Source organism: Platichthys flesus, chromosome 5 (assembly GCF_949316205.1).
Source record: "Platichthys flesus chromosome 5, fPlaFle2.1, whole genome shotgun sequence".
Lineage (NCBI taxonomy): Eukaryota > Metazoa > Chordata > Actinopteri > Pleuronectiformes > Pleuronectidae > Platichthys > Platichthys flesus.
Genome location: NC_084949.1, coordinates 2,195,835 through 2,214,936, shown reverse-complemented (window position 1 = coordinate 2,214,936; position 19,102 = coordinate 2,195,835). Strand labels below are relative to the sequence as shown.

Sequence of the window (19,102 nt, the reverse complement as noted above, 5' to 3'; positions counted from 1 at the left end):
CCCTTGGCAGTTGGCATGTGTGTCCATAAATCCTCTGAACTAAAGGGGCAATCATGGCAATGACAAAACAAAGGATGATTTTGTGATGACCCATTTCCTATAGGGGGTCGAACAAAGAAAACAGTTTAAACAGTTTATCTCTCTCTCTCTCTCTCTTCCCTCTCTCTCTCTGTGTGTGGGGATGGGGGGTAGTAGATTTTCCTTATTTTTAACATAACATTTTAATACTGTATTATCCTGTCCATGCAGAATTATTGGTCACTGTATTCTTTCCTATATTCCTTATCCATAGCTCTTTTATTCAACTTTTATGCGGCATCATTTGAAAAGCTATTCATAAATGAAACTAATAACTATTAACATTAATGATATTTCTACGTTGATCTGTATTTTTTAAGAAGTTAATCGAATCATTTTAGCTAAACCCAGTGACAGGCAAGTTTGTTGATGTGGGGGTCCAAAAAATAATGCATTTGAGTCAAGGCAGCAGAAGGAGACAGGCTTTTTTGACATTTTTATTAGAAATATTCCAGCTGGAAGCTGGCAAAAAATATCAAATTTATCATCCTTTTTTTCATACAAGCTCCTCCCGACATTATGAACATCAAATCATATCATGGCATGAAACACTTTTCAGATGTTGTTACTTTAGGTCTTGGTATATCCTAGTCTTAATGTAGAAATTGAGCTCAAATGTCACACACATGAGCTCTGGCAGACAGACAGACAGACAGACATACAGACAGGTGAGCTCTGTTGTCATAAAGTGTGTTCGACTTTATGTGGCTCTGTGTAGCACAGACTTAACAGACAGACAGACATGCAGACAGTCGGTGAACTGCAGGGTCTCTGGTAGGGTCTGAAATCACAGACAGACATGCAGACAGTCAGGTGACCTGCAAGCTCTCAGGTAGGGTCTTATGTCACAGACATACAGGTGAACTGCAGGGTCTCAGGTAGGGTCTTATGTCACCGACAGACGGATGAGATCTGATGCCCTAGTGAAAGATACAGAGCAAAAGGTACAGTGTTGTGTAAAAGTATTTGCCCCCTTCCAGATTTTTTATTTTTTTGCATATTTCTCATGATTTCACTTATTAAGGGAAAAAAGCTATCCAAACCTACCTGGTCCTTTGTGAAAAATAATTGCCCCCTAAACCTAATAACTGGTTGTGCCACCCTTGGCGGAAACAACTGCAATCAAGCACACACTGGCAATGAGTCTTTCACATCAGTCTTCTTTGGCCAGACATTGTCCTGCAGGATTTTCTGGTAGAAAGCAGAATTCATGGTTCCATCAACTATGGCAAGTCATCCAGGTCCTGAAGCTGCAAAGCAGCCCCAGACCATCACACTGTCCCACCATGTTTGACTGTTGTTATGATGTTGTTTTTATGAAATGCTGTGTTGATCAGCAGTGGCTTTCTCCGTGGAACTCTCCCATGGATGCCATTTTTGCCCAGTCTCTTTCTTATTGTTGAATCACAAACACTGACTTAACTGAGGCAAGTGAGGCCTGCAGTTCCTTAGATGTTGTTCTGGGATCTTTTATGACCTCCTGGATGAGTCGTCGATGTGCACTTGGAGTAATTTGGTAGGCCGGCCACTCCTGGGAAGATTCACAACTGTTCCAAGTCTTCTTCATATGTTGATAACGGCTCTCACCGTGGTTCACTGAAGTCCCAAAGCCTTAGAAATGGCTTTGGAAAACCCTTTCCAGACTGATACATGTAAATTACTTTGTTTCTTATCTGTTTTTGAATTTCTTTAGATCACGGCATTATGTGTTGCTTTTTAAGATCTTTTAGCCTACTTCACTTTGTCAGACAAGTTCTATTTAAGTGATTTATTTATTCAACAGGTCTGCTAGTTATCAGGCCTAGGTATGTCTAGTGAAATTGACATCAGCTTTCCAAAAAATGTTGTTAATCACAATTCAATCATGATTTATCATGGGGGGTAATTACTTTTTTACATAGGGCCAGGTAGGTTTGGATAGTTTTTTTCCCTTAATAAATGAAATCATCATTTAAAAACTGCATTTTATATTTACTCAGGTTATCTTTGTTTAATATTAAAATTGCTTTAATGATCTGAAAGATTTAAGTTTGACAAATATGCAAAAACATAAGAAACCGGGAAGGGGGCAAACACTTTTTCACAGCACTGTATGTTAGGTAACACATGTTCAGTCAGGGAAGAGCGAGAGAACAATCCACATATTGTTTTGAACATCTTACAAGATGTCAATTCAAACCAAGATAAAATCAAAATGGAAACCTTTGATTTTTTATACTGTATTGTCATCATGCATAAAGAAAAACAAGATAAAAGAGAATGGAGTGTACAACTTAAGCCTCCAAGCTTGCATTTTTAACAATTTAAAACTTTTTTTATATCAGTCATCTGTTCATTCCGTTTTAGAAAAGAATAGAATAAAATATTTTTTTATTGTCATTGCACAGTGTACAACGAAATTAATCAGCAATCATTTAGGTGCATAATATACATTTTTAAAAAGCTAAAATAACGGTGCAATTAAAAAAAACGTATGTTTGAGGTAGAATCAATTTAATATAACAAAAGTACAGCAGATAATTTAGCAAATACAATTGTATGTGTTTCTGAAGGTTCCTGATTTGTTTTTAAGGTGTGCCAGTTGTATATGTGTGCATGATCTGTCCCTAGGCAGAGGAGTTGCATGAGAAACAAACATGGGTCAAACAAAATAGTTTTCTTTATTTGTGCGAATGCTGCTTTTAAATCAAAACGCTTATACATGAGATTTCACTTAATATGGCTCAAACCAAGGCAAGCCTTGCAAAGCTTGCATACGTCACACAAAGGCACACATTACAACTATTTTACATGTCATGATATATCCACTGGATAAATCTTATCATCCAATTATTGTCACTGGATCCACTATCTCTTGACAGTTCCCTGGAGCCCTGTTTAATACCTTTATTCATCATATCTGACATTGTTTGCTTATATAAAAGCAGCGGTAAAATAAATCAGCTTTACCGTTGTCTGTACTTTAATATATATACAGTTACCTACTTTTCCCAACCCCCTTTTTTGGTTTCTTTAAACAAGTTTGTGCCTGCACAGAAAAGCTTTGGTGGAGGAGAAGGAGAGTAGGGGGAATGGTTGTGCCAGTCATCTCAACACACAAAGTGTAATTTATTATTTATTTATTGTTATATTCATGGGACCAGCATGTTCACCAAAATCCTCAGTCAATTTACTTTCTGTTGCATTAACTCCTCCTCCTCATTTTGGTCCTCCTGGTGGCACATCTTGTTTTATTGCCACCTGAGTTGGGCGGACACCAATCAGAGGCAGGTCACTCCCTACCCTAGTATATGCTTGTACTTGTTGCACACTTTGGTAGGGTGGGTTTTGGTGATAAGCGTGATAATTCACGAGGGTCAAGGTAAGTAAATCAGAGGACGGACAGAGCAGATCCTTACCCACTTCAGATAGGAAAAAAGTACAATTACATTCATGACAGTGTGACAAACATTTGCTTCTGGTTGTGAACTGACTGGCTGTCTTTACTTTGCAAGCTTTCAAACTGATATAACTCTGATCTGCAACATTTTGAGGCTGTCCAGTGCCCTGCCAGCTTATAGAGGAAGAGACTGACCTCTCATTTATATACTATTTTATAACTGCACAATGAAATTATGCAACCAGGAAGGATACTTATGATTCCAAAGACAATGACAGAGACTGCATTCATTTTATATCCCCTCCTGCTTTGGTCCCAATTCATGTGAGTGTACTTTCCATCTGCTCATATTAATTTATTATTATACTGAACAGTTGAAGTATAAAACAATTATAATACTTCTGATAGAGAGGGCAGTTACATCCCCTTCACTCAAACTGCATGTACTCTGGAGAGCATTGCTTCTTTCTCGGTTAAAAAGTTTGAACAGATAGAGCAGTCTGGGTGGACTAAATGTGTTGATTCACAACTGGAAGTGAATGTGTCTCACACTATTTCACACTAACATTGAAGGCCCTATACCATTAAAGAGCTCTGATTGGCTGAACCATCTGCAGCTTGTGATGTCTTGCAACATCATCAGCAATAACAAATTAACAATTCAGCAAATAGACTGAAAAAATATTATGCACTGAAGCATTAAACAGCATAACTTCTAAAACAAACTTTTAAACTTCCAAACACCGCATTTACAAAATCATACAAATATCTCACATATACGAGAGAGTTGGATGCTATGTGAATATTAATGTAAAGGCTGCTTGGTTCTGCTGCTATGAATTTAGAGAAACCAGTTGACAATTCCAATTTAACAAGTTTAAAACGTGTTTCTCTGTCAGTAAATATTTGCTTAATTTTCTGCTTTAAGGGGAGGTCATGATTGCTTTAGCCAGGGGTGCAAATTTTCTGTCTTGTATTATGAAAACATGTAATACACTTGATTTAATTTTCTAAATTTGAGATAAAATCACTTCTGGTCACAGAAAAATGTCCTAAAGCACTTCCTGCCAGTTCTCACTTTTATGAGCTGATATTCTCCAGGGAATGAAATAAACACAAGTCGGGATCAAGTTACATTCTATGCTCTTGTACAAGAAACATCTCATATATCCCTGTTACAATATTTTCACATAGCTGTAAATAGAGAAACACACCAATGTAAACCTGAAGCGAATGCAACTCCTATATATATCCTGAATTCACTAAGTCATGATGAAATGCAACCTAAAGGAAAACTTTTATCTGCTACAGTTACCAAACAAACATTCCAGTTTATCTCAACAACAGTGAGCAAGATGTCGGTAGTTGGACATATCGAGTCTGGCTGCTTTCAGTTTGTATGCTAAGCTGTGCTAAAATCTAGCTTAACTAACTAATCAAGTACATGTACAAATCCACACAAGAACATCATTTTTCTATCTAACTTTCAGTAAGGTAATAAATAGCATTTCCCCAACTGTCAAACTCTTTATTTAACGCTATTTGGGGACTATTTGTAACACTACCTGAGGGTTATTTACATGGGGCTTCTTGGTAGCCTCTTCAATAGCAGAAACTACCAAGGGAAATCATCACCTACACTGTATACTGTCATATATATTTTGTATATGTGAGACTGTTGCTACAATTTCGAATTGTTTTCAGGCCTGCTATCTTAATATGACCACTTAAAGCACAACTGTGTAAGTTCTGTTGAACAGCACCCTCTGCTGCCATAGGTGACAATTACCCTGTTATCATATGGGGTACCATATTATGTTCCTCTAATTTGCACTAATTAAGCTTACATTTTAAAGAGTTCTTTATTGTACTGTATTTTTGGTGTTTAATATGATGGATTACTTAACACACAAGCACATTCAATGATGCACTTGCATGCAGAGTTTTCCCAGTGTGCACTTATTCTCACTTATAGGTAATTTAGGCTGTAAGTGGAGAAAATGATCTCCCATAAACTGGGCACAAAACTTAAACATCACAAAAAGATCATAACTGAATGTGCAACACAGGGCTCCACTGTGAAGCCACAGTGCTGACAACTGAGACACCGCCAGTCATTCTTAAGTGATGGATTTTTCTAAATGAGAAGTCTGACATGGGGGTTATAAATATGTCTTCTATTTAACATTCAAAATCTACTTAGAAGTGATTACAAAAAAATAAATCAATCATTTACACATTTACTTTAATCTTAATCAGAATGCTCATTTGATGTGTATCCATTAACTGCGTGCAAATCGGTTTGTCTCTTTGCCTTTATCAGGTTTCTGCGGTGGTAGAAGAGATAGCCCGGCAACAGGAAGCCAGCCAGGGAGAAGATAAGGAGGCCCAGATTGATCTGTTATAATGAGAGACAGGTCAGGGCATGATACTATAGATGTCTCAATTCAGGGGCGGCATCCTTCATAGGCTGCATTTGAAGGTTGCTTACAGCACAGTGGCAGGACTACAATGTTCCATTTTGAAAGCTCCTTCAAATGTGAATGACAAATGCTGTCTTTCAATGACTGATCTCAATGGGTGGAACCGTACCGGTCCAGCCTATCCCAGTATTTATTGTGCTTTGGTGACAAACCGCTTTTCAAAGGGATAAATGCTCTGACAAGCAGCAAGACTTTTAATACTTGACTATCCTGCTTCAAGTAAACTGAACAGCTAGCAGTACACATTTTTTTAAACCGAGGGTAATCAAAATTTTCTCATCATGTCCAACTTCTGCTCTGTTGCTAAGGCAACAGCAAAAAAGGCAGAATGAGCTGATGACGCTGAACACAGAAAGCATCTGTAGATCAGACCATGTCATCTTGGTTTAGCCTTCATTTTCTACATGGCCCATGAAGACCAACTCCTCCAGATGTGGGCTTGGAATTGATAAACAGCTTGTATGTGTGTCTGTGCGTTTGTGTCTGTTTGTGCTTTCTACCCAGTAAGGATCGCCATGGAGGGGTCCCAACATCAGTATGAACAGTGGCTGTTGGAACAAGGCAAAAGCAGCACTGATCATTGACTGCATACCGGTCAGTGTCCCAAAGTGGTTGGCTGGATACCTAGAGTAGGATGGATAATAGAAGGAAGTGAGAAAATGAGCACTGATACATTTTCATCTATTACGTTGTTATTGCCAACGTGCTAGCAAACAGTCATATATTTAAAAATCCACCAGAACCAGAGTAACACCAACAATCATTTGTCATATTTCTGACCATCTGATGAATAAAAGTCCAATATTCACTGTTTTAGCTCTGATTTGTTCTCCACCTACTCCTGAGGGTGAGGGAAACATCAGTCTCATTAGCAGCTAAATGCTCCACTATGTTCACCACTATGGGCCTCCTGTTTTTTATTGTTTGTTCTATTTGGTAGTGTACAGTGAAAAGAGTGAGCATGATGAGAATAAACATACAGTTAAGTTGTTGTTAACCCAAATTTGCTCAAGATTGAAAAGCTCAGTGGAGCTGAGAGGAGGTATGGATTCCAAAAACAAACAACACTATTCAAATTACACTCTTATTCTAGATCCATTGTTAGTATTACAAATATTGACCAGTAGAGCTGGATAGTGGCTGTACTCACACAGCGGCATAAAGGCCTCCACAGCAGGAATGGATAAATCCTCTCACTATAGTATGCAGAACAAATGACACCATCTAACAAAAGAAGACACATAAGGCAGACAGAGATTTACAACTGTTCATCAAGCATGTCACTGTGTGTTTTTTAATTTGTGTGTGTCCTTAAATTCAGTTGTATTGATCTTCATACTGTGTCTATACGCATGCAAACTTTGAACTTTGTTTTCCTGTAGGGCATTTTTCTGACCTGTAGGGGCAGGTTGTCAATCAAGGAAAGGATTCCAAAGACAACCAAAAGAAGGTTGGTGAAGATGAACGCTCTCATGGCATTCGTGAGTTTCTGGATCTTTCGGTCTCTCTTTGGAGGATCTGATTGGCTGACAAAAGGAGACAAATGTAAAATATCAAAGAGGTGCACAACGTAGGGCTCCTGCACACTAATAGACCCGATTTAGGCGTTCCCAAATAGAGGTCAGTCAGAGTCCATTGTCTGGGGTGAGGGGTTGACAAAATAAGCTACTGATTGCGTCAGATACTTCCCGATCTCTTATAGGCTTGCAGGGTATACTGAGCATGAATAGGAGCGAACTCACCAGGAAGCACCACCAATCGGATCCATTCAATATCTTTTAACCCTAACCCTAACCCTTCAAAAAGCAAATGTATGGCCTTATGTACTGGCCAAATTGTGGGTGTTCTGATGATTATAATTTAAAAAATCTTTTAAATCTGTCAGTATGTTGCTGGTCTCCCAAGTCTCTAAAATCGGTTAAGAGTTGAAAATCCTTTAGTGTCCACCAGGCGTAAGGGACGAGATTGCCAGTGTATCACAGGGTCAACATACAGAGATAAGCAACCATTCACAATTACATTCACACCTACAGTTAGTTTAGAGTCTCCAATTAACCTATCCCCAATCTGCATGTGTTCCACTGTGTAAGGAAACCAGAGTACCCACAGAAAACCCACAAGAACACGCAAACTTCTCTGTAGAAACCATCTGAGCCCAATCTATACAGTGACCATCAGGCTTCTGTCGGCTGTACGGCATTAACACAATGTCTTAACCTGAGGCTAAGCCACCGGACTCTCTGATTACCTCTTCTGTGTTTGTGTGTTTGCATTTTCCTCTTCACACTCCCTCAATCTCCAGTCCATGATGTAACCAATCAAAGGACAAGTCAGTAGACACAGCAGCTGCATTGAACCGAAGATAGAAGAGTAGAAACCAACTGGGGAGGACATGCAGAGACAGAGTGAAGTCAATAGAAATGAACAGCATCAGAGGTAATACACTGCTAGTCTACTATATGTCATTCAGGCTATGCGAATTATTTGATATTTCAGTTATACCATTTCAGAATGACATCATAATGAATGATAGGTTAATCTAAATAAGCTGTATGTGGTGTATCTCTATTGATGATAGAAAAAGATAGACGGACAGACAGAGAGACAGAGAGACAGAGAGACACAGAGTAAGGCAGGCAGACAGAAATTCAGGCAGACACACAGACAGATAGACACACAGACAGGTAGACACACATACAGGTAGACACACATACACACACACAAACACACACACACACACACACACACACAGGCAGACACACAGACAGGTAGACCTTTCGAGCATTACCTTGTTCCTCCACCTCATTTTGCAGCTTTTCTGAGGCTGAAAGAGAGAACAGTGGGACATCAGGGATCCCCACAGATAGTAATTCTAATGAAATGCTTGAGTTTAGTAGACGACATCAGCTGCAACATCACTACTCCAGTCAGTCTTGACCCATCTTTTGTCAGTTAAATCATTTCACTTGCTTTTGTTTTAATCTTCTTCATAACATTGTAAACCTGATGGTAATGATATCCAGGGTTCTTTTCTGTTGTTAACTGATAACAACGTAGTCATATAAGTTATTATTCTCACGGTTGGGGTTGCCGTGGGCGACCAGAAACTCCACCATCTTGTTTATGGCTCCCATGAAGAAGATCAGCCGCAGCTGGGTCATTGCCATGGTGATGAGACTCCACAGCAAGATAGGGGAGCACATAGAAACACAGAGTGGCACGGAGCCTGAGGAGGAGAGAGACAGTATGTGAGAGCAGCCTTGACTCCAGGGAGTGACTCCCAGAATGCACTGCAACCTGGTTGTACTGTTTTATTTTTAATAAAACGTGTATATGAAAAGTGAAATTAAGGTGGACCAATTATACCCATGAAGATCAGTCTACTTCTCATGAGCCTGATCATGTTATTAGGGTTTGGGTTTGGAGACAAACACAGAACACAGAACACAGAACACAGACTGAATTAGATCCACATCACTTATTTTGCCCAACTGTTTGGCACCCGTTTAAAAAAAGGAGACTCACTGTCAAATGATTTACTGATCTAAATGCTTTTCAAAGGCTTTTGCAGCCTGGAAAGAAGAAAAGAAAACATCTGATTTGTTTGTTTCATACAAACACAATAATGTTACTCACCCTGAGCTCTGCTTTGTGAGTCTGTCTGATCGGGTTCTGGTTTCTTGCCCTCCATCATGTCTTCCATGAGGTTGACATGAGTGACATACCTGTCTCCAGTTATCTTGTCCTCTGTCACAACCCCACTCATCTTCACCCTTTTACTGCAGAAACAAAGAGAGATGGCAGTTCTACAAATAATAAATCCAGAGTTAAGTCTGTCACCATGTCTAAAACAAGACAGATTATATCTATGATCAAAAGTCATGGGGTATACTACATGCAAGAGGATTTATCATACAGTGGCTTCAGGAAGTATTCAGTAATTAGACTTTTTGCAGATTTTAATGTGCATTCCTTAAGGCCTCTCAAGCTCCATCGGATTGAATGGGAAGCATCTGTTAACGGCCAGTTTCAGCTTTCCCCACAGATGTTCTGTGATTTAGGGACATTCAGAGACTTGTCCTGAAGAATATAGCAGGCTCTTGTTCGTATTCATCTGGTGATTCTCCTGGTAAAAGCAGTTCTGCAATTCTGATTCTGAACAGTCTTTCTGTTCCTGCGGCTGAGAACCATAGGTATGGTATTGGCCATTGACCGACCAACTTGGATTGGGAGATCTGGCTCGGGTTCACTTATTGTCTGACTGGATGAAATACGATAAAATACAGTGAGGTGAGATGAGGTGACATAGGATACGTTAAAACTGTATTGATCCAACACGGGGAAAACTAACTTGTTACAGCAGCAGCTTTCCAGAACAACATCTTCCCTTGTGGTATCGTGCTTCGGGTGAATCTTGCCCGTCTTTAATCTTTTTTATTGATTAGTCGAACCTGCCTCACGATTAACTCTGCCTGTCATCCTCTTACTTCAGGATCATCTCCTCTGTCACAGAGGACTCTGGATTCTCCTTTCTCCGTCATCAACAACTTCCCCTACACGCTTAGGTTTGGAAGTTTGGGGTTTGTTACTGATGTTACCTTTATTTGCACATTGACTTGAACATTTGTTACTTCTGTGTGTGTCGGTCTTGAACTTGCACATTGAATTTGAAACCTGCAGTCAGCTTGACAGAGACACAGAGCTCTGCCCGAGGTTTCAAACTTCTTATCATATCATATATTATTTTTTAGTCCTATCTGTAAGATTTTTTTTTGTGAGCCATTGCTTTCACATGCCTCCACCCACCAATACTCCCACACACCTGATACACATTTGGCCTATCCCGTACAGTCTAGTGAAGTCCACAGTGTGGCTTTCACAGCATGCCGTCAAGCTAGTGTTCAGTGTAAATGGTGAATGTAATTATGTACTTATGAATTTATTTATATTTCCAGTGCTATCAACCAAAGTGCTTTACAGTACAAGTCCCATTCACTGTATGCATTCCTTTTTCTATCATACACCATTCTTACCTGTCTGTGTATGCCACTGAAATACTGTAAGTTACACAATTTAAGCCATGTTTCCATGATTTCATACTTCTTCTACAGAATAGGAGTCACACAGTGAAGCATTAAGCAGCTATATAGGCTCTTTTTCTATAAGCTTGTGTTTTTGTGTCTGTGTGTGTTGCTGTGCACACTGATGTGACGACAAGACGTAAAGCATACTGACGTATATCTGATGTCTTCAGGTGCCGGGAAGGATTCGGCGGGCCAGTTCAGGAGGCAGTTGAGGAAGACCAGGCAGGCCATACCTGACCAAACCCACATGATGACACGGAACGACACGCCGAAGTCATAAATCACCTGGGGCAGTAAGACAGGGAGGAAGAGGAGGAGGGTTTGGATGGGAGGAAGACAAGTTGGAAAAAAGGAACACAGACAGAAAGAGGGAGAGAGGGACGGAGAGGAAAACAATATTTTAAATATTTGTATAAAGTTCACCTCATTACATTACTTTAATATTTACCTTAAATTGCTGCTAAACATCGTCGCTGAACTCCCACTGTAATTATTCCCACCTACTGTCCCTCCCTACTTCTTACTTTCTTTTTACCTTCTTCTAATTATAGTTTCATTCCTCCTTTTGGAGTTTCCTCTTCTTTAAATGTATCTTTCCATCCTCCCTCATTATCATCCCTTTCTTCTCCTTAAGGGGCTTATTTCTTATCTTTCTTTTCTTTGTGTTGCTCTCTTTGAAATGTTCTTGTGATGTTTCTTCGACGTTTTGTCCTGTTCACAGTCCTTCAGCTGCTACATTTACATTTTATTAAACATAACCTGTCAGCTGTCAGCAATCATGTGTATTTTCTCCAGGAAAAGCTTGTTTCTACTATGCTAGTGAATAAAGTCTAATTTATTCACTTTTATTAGATTTTTAAACAAAAAAGCAAGTAATCAAAATTGTATAAATATATATTCATATTTGTGTGTGTGTGTGTGTGTGTGAGAAAGAGAGTGCACCTTGACACCAGGGAAGGTCACAGCTGAAGAAGCATAGGATCCAATCATAAGGGAGAGGATGGTTGATCGTAAATTCCCAAACATGTTTGGCAGCTGGATGAAAGAGAGAAAAAATAAATTAAACTTCCATTACATCAAATGAATAAATGAACAATGCCACCACTTTCACTGGAGAAGAAGCTCTTTACCCCTGTGAACATCTGTGGTAAATGTATGAACCAGTTCTGTTTCTGTTCAGTGATCCTTGGTCATTTGTATTAAAATACACAGTCGAAAATCGACTAAGCTGAATGCTGCAAGTGAAAATTACCAGTCAAATGCACTTTAGGAACTTAACCAGCAGGTGGTGCTACTAATTCTTACGACTCATGCTCTACAAGTACAGGATCGACATAAACTGCAGGCACCCACACAGACTCACACACACTGCAGCAGCAGCTGTCCCCTTCACACACACTACAACACACAGTCTCTGTGTGCTTGTTTGGCTGAACTGCAACAGTATGTGATGAAGTCACACCACCACTATATGACTGAATCAGTAATTTACTAGGTTTTGACCTAGTCCTGTTTTCCAGACAGCTTGGGACATGTGTGGGTGTGTACAGATGAACATTCTCTGGTAGACTCTGAGGTTACTTTCTCCTCTTTCCATATTTTTTGCCATTGTCAAGTTTAACTGACTGTCCTGCAGCTCTAACCTTCCTCTCTTCTAATTCATATGACAGTATTGACAGTAATGATTAAGTTGCTGAAGATAGTTAAATAATTCATATTGTACCCACATATACGTGAATGCTCCAATGTAAAGATACAGATTTTTGTCTATTTCTTCGATCCTCATGTAAAACCTCTCTGATCTGACTTTCTCGCCCTCCTCAGTCATGTGTCCATGTTGTTGTCTCTTTGCTTCTACCTCAGTTTTTCCATTCTTATCTACTCCTCTCTTTTCCATGGCTCTCCATCTCTCTTTCCATTAGCTGCTCCACCTGTTTTAACCTTCAGTTGCCCAAGCCTGCCTCTTATCCCTCTTTCTTTGTGCTCTGTACACTTCTGTAGTGTTCACATAAATCAAACCTGTTAAATGACCTTAACACTATAAAGTTCTCCAATACACCATTCTGTGCAAGCACCCAGTCAGTACAACGGTCATGTCATACTCAGGTGTCATGAAATTGTTTTGTAATTCTTTCATTTTAACATTGTATGCAGTAAATATTAATGTTCCGATAGCAGGTAAAAGGAACAAAATGTTGGTGATTCCTGATCTTTCATGCAGTACTAGTATCAGGTCTTACCTGTCCATTAATGTTAATGACATTCCCACCAAGATCTGTACTTTGTGTTGTGAGACTCAAGTGTGGCTTACAGTGTTTTTCCCGTTAAAATAAATGATGGCAATACTTACTGGTTAAGGCCATCGAAAAGAGGGATTTAAAAAAAGGACAGCCCCGGTGAGTAAGTTTGATATTGAGCTAGATGAATTATCAAGTGACACAGCACAAAACATGTTGGCTGCAAGGTCAGCTAGGAATGTAGACTGTTTACATAAGATAGTTTGATCAGCAGACACACGCACACATACACACGCACACACGCACACACACACACACACACACACACACACACACACATGCACACACACAAATACACAGACACACACACAGTGTGGATCTCCGAGACTTAAGAGGAAACTACATTTATTTTCAAGAGAATCCTTAACCTAACCTTAACCTAAATCAAATCTAATCTTAGTCCTAGTCCTAGTCCTCATGTTGAAATGCAATGATTAACATTATGGGGACCTGCTTTTTGTCCCCATTAAGTGAATGTAGACAAATATAGGTTCCCACAACAACTACAAACAAACACACAAGGCCAAAATGACAATGTCAAATGCAGGACATGGTCTACCTCAGGAATTGGGAGGAAGAGAGAGAGGGACGTGGGGTTGATAAGGGAACAAGGCTGTGGGAGGGTGTGTTGCCTGCCTGTGTTTTGGATTGGCTGAAAGGCTGCAGCAGAATTTAGACCAAGTGGAACAACATGTGGTGCTTTCCAAAATACACACAGTCACAGAGGAACACGTGCTTATGATCACAGGTACACAAATCACAAAACAACACAAAGATACAATGCGTTTCCAACACAATGTTACAGAATATTATGTGGGCGCATGTAATGGACTGTTAGTCACAGAGGGGTCAGATAACTGCTGCTGCTAGGCTCTGCTTTCTATAAGTCGAAACCCTCTAGCATGTTACACTTCCTGCAACACAGACGATGTGTGAAATCAGACTGCTTTGACAGATGACAAGATAGCACATGGGGATATGGGCTATCCTAGTGAATAAGCAGTTTATGCACTGTAGCCTATCACTGTGGTGTTCCAGGCAGGCCACAAAGTCCAGTGAGCAAAGTGTTTGTCCTACTAACTATCCCAATGTTTCCTGTCAGGAGGGGTATCCTGTGAGGACACACACACTGACAGCTGTGAGTCCTCGGAAACAGAGTTGTTCTTAATATACTACTTAATGGTCACCTTAAAGAGTGTGCTTGGAGGAGCACATGTACGCTACAGGGGGTGACCTTGTAGAATATTGGCTGTCCAAACAGAGCCCAGCATACACCCTCTAATGATGACGTTTATATCACTGAGACATCAGCTGACAACAGACAAACATCCATCCCTTATCTATATGGGTTATCCTGTGACGGCCGCGGGGGGGAGACTCAATACAAGTCCACTCACAACCACACCTATGGTCAATTTAGTCAGTTTTGTAATATTTTTTTTTACCCTTGAATGAGCAAGAAAATTATACTTTTGACCCCTCTCAGAGAGTTGTCATGTGTCATGTGTGTGTGGGAATCATACTGTGAGTGAGGTGAAGGTCAGACAGATTCCTCCAAAGCCATTAAAGGAGACAGCGAGGAAAATGAGGACTGACAACACTGATGGAACAAATGAAAAATATCATAAATTACAACATAACTTTATAGGGAAATTCTTATCTACGCCGGGTTCTGAAGTTTTGTACCTTTGTCCATCATTCTCCATCAAAAGTTATTGTAACTGATATGTATTCAAAAAAATTGGCAATTTGGGTTGGGCAAAGTTGAACCAAAAAAGTAGGTAGCAACAACAGACAGTTTAGGTTTTCATTGTAACTTTTATCAAACTGGAGATGTGTTAATTGCCTGTTCTATAATTGCCTGTATACCTTGACTGGTAGAATGTGATGTGAAAATGCTCCAGTGTCCTAAAATCTCATTGTGAAGTTGCAATAACTGAAATGATTGATGGCAAAAGCACAAAAATAAGACCCAGGCTGTAACTTGATGGGCTTTTGCTTTAAGGTTTGTCGTCCTGGTGACTTGTCTCACCTTCAGGGTTGTATGCAGCCGCAGCTATCATTGCACAGGAGGCTGCAAAACATGAACTGAAATGCATACAGGATATATGAAGCATATATCATTAGCATTTTCATGTATTTACATATAAAAAATCAAAGACAATTATTCAAGCACTGTCATACCTGCCAATGAGCCTTAATGGTCGGGGCCCATATCTATCCATTAAGATCCCCAGAGGTAAAGTAGCTGCACTCAACAGGAACGAGCCAATGGTGAAGCCCAGATTCAATATCTCTTCCTGCTCCACACAACTCTTCCAAACATCACTTTCCAAGGATGTTATGTTAGTGTTGACGGTCTCATTATCTGAATAGAATCCCAGAAAAACAAGTCAATAGAGGGTCAACTGTGTCAAATTATCATTATTAAGTTTCCCTGACTGCAAAGACCAGACAAACCAAACACAATCTACTGCTACTAACGACGCAGGCACCAATCAGCTAGTGTCAGAGGTAAGAGACACACTGTTGTCACAGTTTGGGTTCAGATTTGTGGGAAGAAATGTCTTATTAGCCGCACATACAATAGACTGAAACTGCAAGTGAAAGACATATTTAGTAACCTGTGGACACAAAAGATGATTAGAGCTGGATGGGGGTCTGAGTCATGCAAAGGTGAGAGTAGTACATGACTATACAAAACTATCTGAAACTATTTTATTCGAGATATATGTTTTGAATATTGACAAAATTATCCAGTGTCACATCTGAAATCCTCCACCCTCCATGTCCTCAGAGTTGTTTCTACAATTCTACGTCAGAAGTTTGGGGACAGTGCAAAACACTAAGGGTGGAAGAAAATACATCGAAGACTTGTTATCAGAAAATAAATACAAATAAATCCATGATTCCCTTAACTGTTGAATACACAACTAAAGCAATAATAATGGTCTCTTTCCAATTAATGGATGGCTGTCATGTCCCTGAGAGATCAGTTCTTGAATGTTCACTTATGGTGTCCTTGAAGAACCAGAATCATGCGCTGTAAGATGACAGAACATGTCATCCACACCAAAACATTCAAGCGTCCTGTCTGTGGCTCTGAGCTGAACGAGTATACGTGCAATCTACTTTCTAATGTAAAAACAAACATACGAGAGAGGCAAGTTTCTGATAAGCATAGGTAGCTACTGATGGCACCACAGGGAACCAGAAAAGGATCTCTTTGAAAACTCAAATTCAAGAACTGGTTGGATGGTGGTCTCACCAATGCAGATGTGGGAATAGAAGCCTTCATTCTTCAGCATGATGAGTAGTGAGCCCCAGCCCAACAGAACAGCTGAGCAGAGCAGGTTCTCTATGATGGCTGTAACGGCCATCCACCATCTCCTCCTGTACGCCTGGGCCAAGCTAGGAGCCATGACAGCTGGAGTCACACAGCAACAGCAGACATACAGGAGGAAAACATTAGTTCACCAGACAGCTGTAAGCGACCAAACATTAGGTTCACCAAATCAATACGTGAACCGGGTGTCACATTAGAATTGCATTGCTGTAACATTTAGGTGCAACATGTTTTCATGTACTAATCCCTCACATACTCTTTCAGAGCAGTCAAACGAGCAACAGGCTCTTAGGGCAAACATACTCCAATATTGTCATAGCTGATATTATTATTATTATTAATGGCTAAATTTAGTTGTCATACAACACAATTACATGTATATTTTCAAAAGCTAGGCTTGCATGTCAATGAAATTATAAAAACAAATTCTCGATAACATGCCATGTCTAGGGGAAGTGTAGTAGGGGAGTGGGAACTTGTGGTATCTGTTTTTATACTCTAGTATTAATATACCACATTAAGTGACACTACGGGAATCGTATGGATGCTAATTGAAGACCTGCTGTGATTATAGCAGCTGCAATATTACTGACAGTGGTCATTGCTTCTTCATTACATGAGTAATGTTTGGTCATACTACATCAATACATGAGTACTGAGTGGTTACTACTAAATCATTAAAAATACTCAGTAGTCAATAAATGAGTGTTCAGTGGTAAGGAGCACAAACGGAGTAGTCATTACTACAATGTTACCTACATACCATCCGTGCACAGTGAATAATATAAAAAACTTAATGTCAACTCAAAACGATTTACAAGTTTCGAATGAATAAGTAAATGCTATCAACACCCATACACACAGTTAGGTTTGCTGTCACCAATAAATAGCATCACTGTTGCACTAAAAGGAACATGGACATGAGGTCAGCCTGTGAGCTGTAATGAAACCTGAAAGGAAGTGAGGGGATAGGAAGATGACACAAGAGGGAGCAATCTGAACCCACTTGACCTTAAACTGTAACTGGAGCTATCAAGTGCCATGCACTGATCTCAGCCATGTGGACCCACTTCCCACACTGAAACCCTCAGGTTGACTACAGATCAATGATCCCAGTGTTTGTCCCAGCTCTGAGTGTGTAAATATTTGAACTCTTGAATTTGAATCTATGAATGTGTGTGTGTTTGTGTGTTCAGCTTGAGAAAGCAGTGACTCCTGAAGAAGGCACGAGTTTGCACATTGTGAGTCCTGCTGACCAATGAAATAGCAGAGCTCTCTCTCTCTCTGTCCTTATGCTATTGAGTGTTGACACATTCTAAAGATATTAACCCCTTTTGATTGTAATGTTACATATTTGTAAAAATTTTATTGCAACCAGATACAGAGATAAAATTGTAATTCCTATAAAATTTGCTCAATGCAATACATAAGAGTGGATGTTGGATTCCAGCTGCCAGCGGTTGTGCGCTTGCACCTGCTCTGCCAACAGTTTATAATTTTACAACAGTTATAAATCATCAATGAGAAGTTGACATGAACGGCTTTTCCCACCTGACTGCAATAATTATGGTAAAGGTATACCTCACACAGATATTTGTCCTTATTAGCACATCAAATAATAAAATAGAGACGAAATAAACCCTTTCCATACACAAATGTTTAGGGTTAAGGGCAGAGGACTTTTGAAGCCTCTTTTTGAATATGGGCAAACATTTTGTTGATTGATTGAAATGTGACCTTGTTGTGTTGATAAATGCCTGTTACCATGTGGCTTAGGCTCATCCAAATCACTTGTCAAAAGCTGCATTGTACAAATTCTAAAGGCCCCTGCCATCATTTAAACTCAACATGTGTTGGACGATCGATTGAGTCCAGTTAATGTGTTCCTACAGTCCTAACAAAGTGAATCCTTAATGGAGGTGACTTACAATGCAGTGCGAAAACAAACTTAGGGTGATGAAATCCTCCAAACAGGCTTGAAGGGTGAGGCCTTGACATTTGACTACAGGAAACTCTCATTTAAACACATGTAGGTCACTTACTCTAAAAGTTGTTTTGCTCCAGTGGATGATCAGTATTAGTTGTTGCCTCTGTTTCCCAACAGCAAAAGTTGAATTCTCCTTCAGACCTAGGTCTTTCTCTCTGTAATGATTTGAAAGTGTGATATCCTTCTCTCCAAGTGGCCGGTGTGCTAACTGGCACATGTGTGCTCTCAGTGACGCTCTCCCTCTGTGTACGGTTTGTCTAAATGGAGCTCAAGTCTCACCCACCCTCTCTACTGGCCTTCACACACACACACACACACACACACACACACACACACACACACACACACACACACACACACACACACACACACACACACACACACACACACACACACACACACACACACACACACACACACACACACACACACACACACACACACACAC

At 39.9% G+C, this 19,102-nt stretch overlaps 1 protein-coding gene across 2 annotated transcripts; it reads right to left on the bottom strand.

Moving 5' to 3' along the window:
- Positions 1-536: 536 nt before the first annotated feature.
- Positions 537-18,925, bottom strand: slc43a1b (solute carrier family 43 member 1b). 2 transcript variants are annotated; one of them, XM_062387443.1, is made up of 15 exons: positions 18,710-18,925; positions 16,590-16,748; positions 15,506-15,689; positions 15,354-15,409; positions 14,845-14,921; positions 11,967-12,059; positions 11,176-11,309; positions 9,577-9,719; positions 9,020-9,166; positions 8,729-8,764; positions 8,189-8,321; positions 7,337-7,466; positions 7,091-7,164; positions 6,441-6,564; positions 537-998 (listed from the first exon to the last, which is right to left on the bottom strand). In XM_062387443.1, exons 2-15 carry the CDS (start codon positions 16,741-16,743, stop codon positions 924-926), a joined length of 1,560 nt encoding a protein of 519 aa, XP_062243427.1. In that variant the 5' UTR covers positions 16,744-16,748; positions 18,710-18,925; the 3' UTR covers positions 537-923. The 2 variants fall into 2 exon arrangements, with proteins under 2 accessions (XP_062243427.1, XP_062243426.1); XM_062387442.1 differs by lacking the exon at positions 537-998 and adding an exon at positions 2,720-5,855 and having other exon boundaries at positions 18,710-18,924.
- Positions 18,926-19,102: the final 177 nt, after the last annotated feature.

What these genes read in the sequence shown, in the direction of transcription:
- slc43a1b (XM_062387442.1), bottom strand. Translation starts at nt 16,743, where the DNA reads ATGGCTCCTAGCTTGGCCCAGGCGTACAGGAGGAGATGGTGGATGGCC. An exon ending in GGCTGCATACAACCCTGAAG is followed by an intron (nt 14,922 to 15,353) that starts GTGAGACAAGTC and finishes TTGTTCCATCAG; the next exon opens with TGTTGTCAGTCCTCATTTTC. An exon ending in TGACCTTCCCTGGTGTCAAG is followed by an intron (nt 11,310 to 11,966) that starts GTGCACTCTCTT and finishes TTACTGCCCCAG; the next exon opens with GTGATTTATGACTTCGGCGT.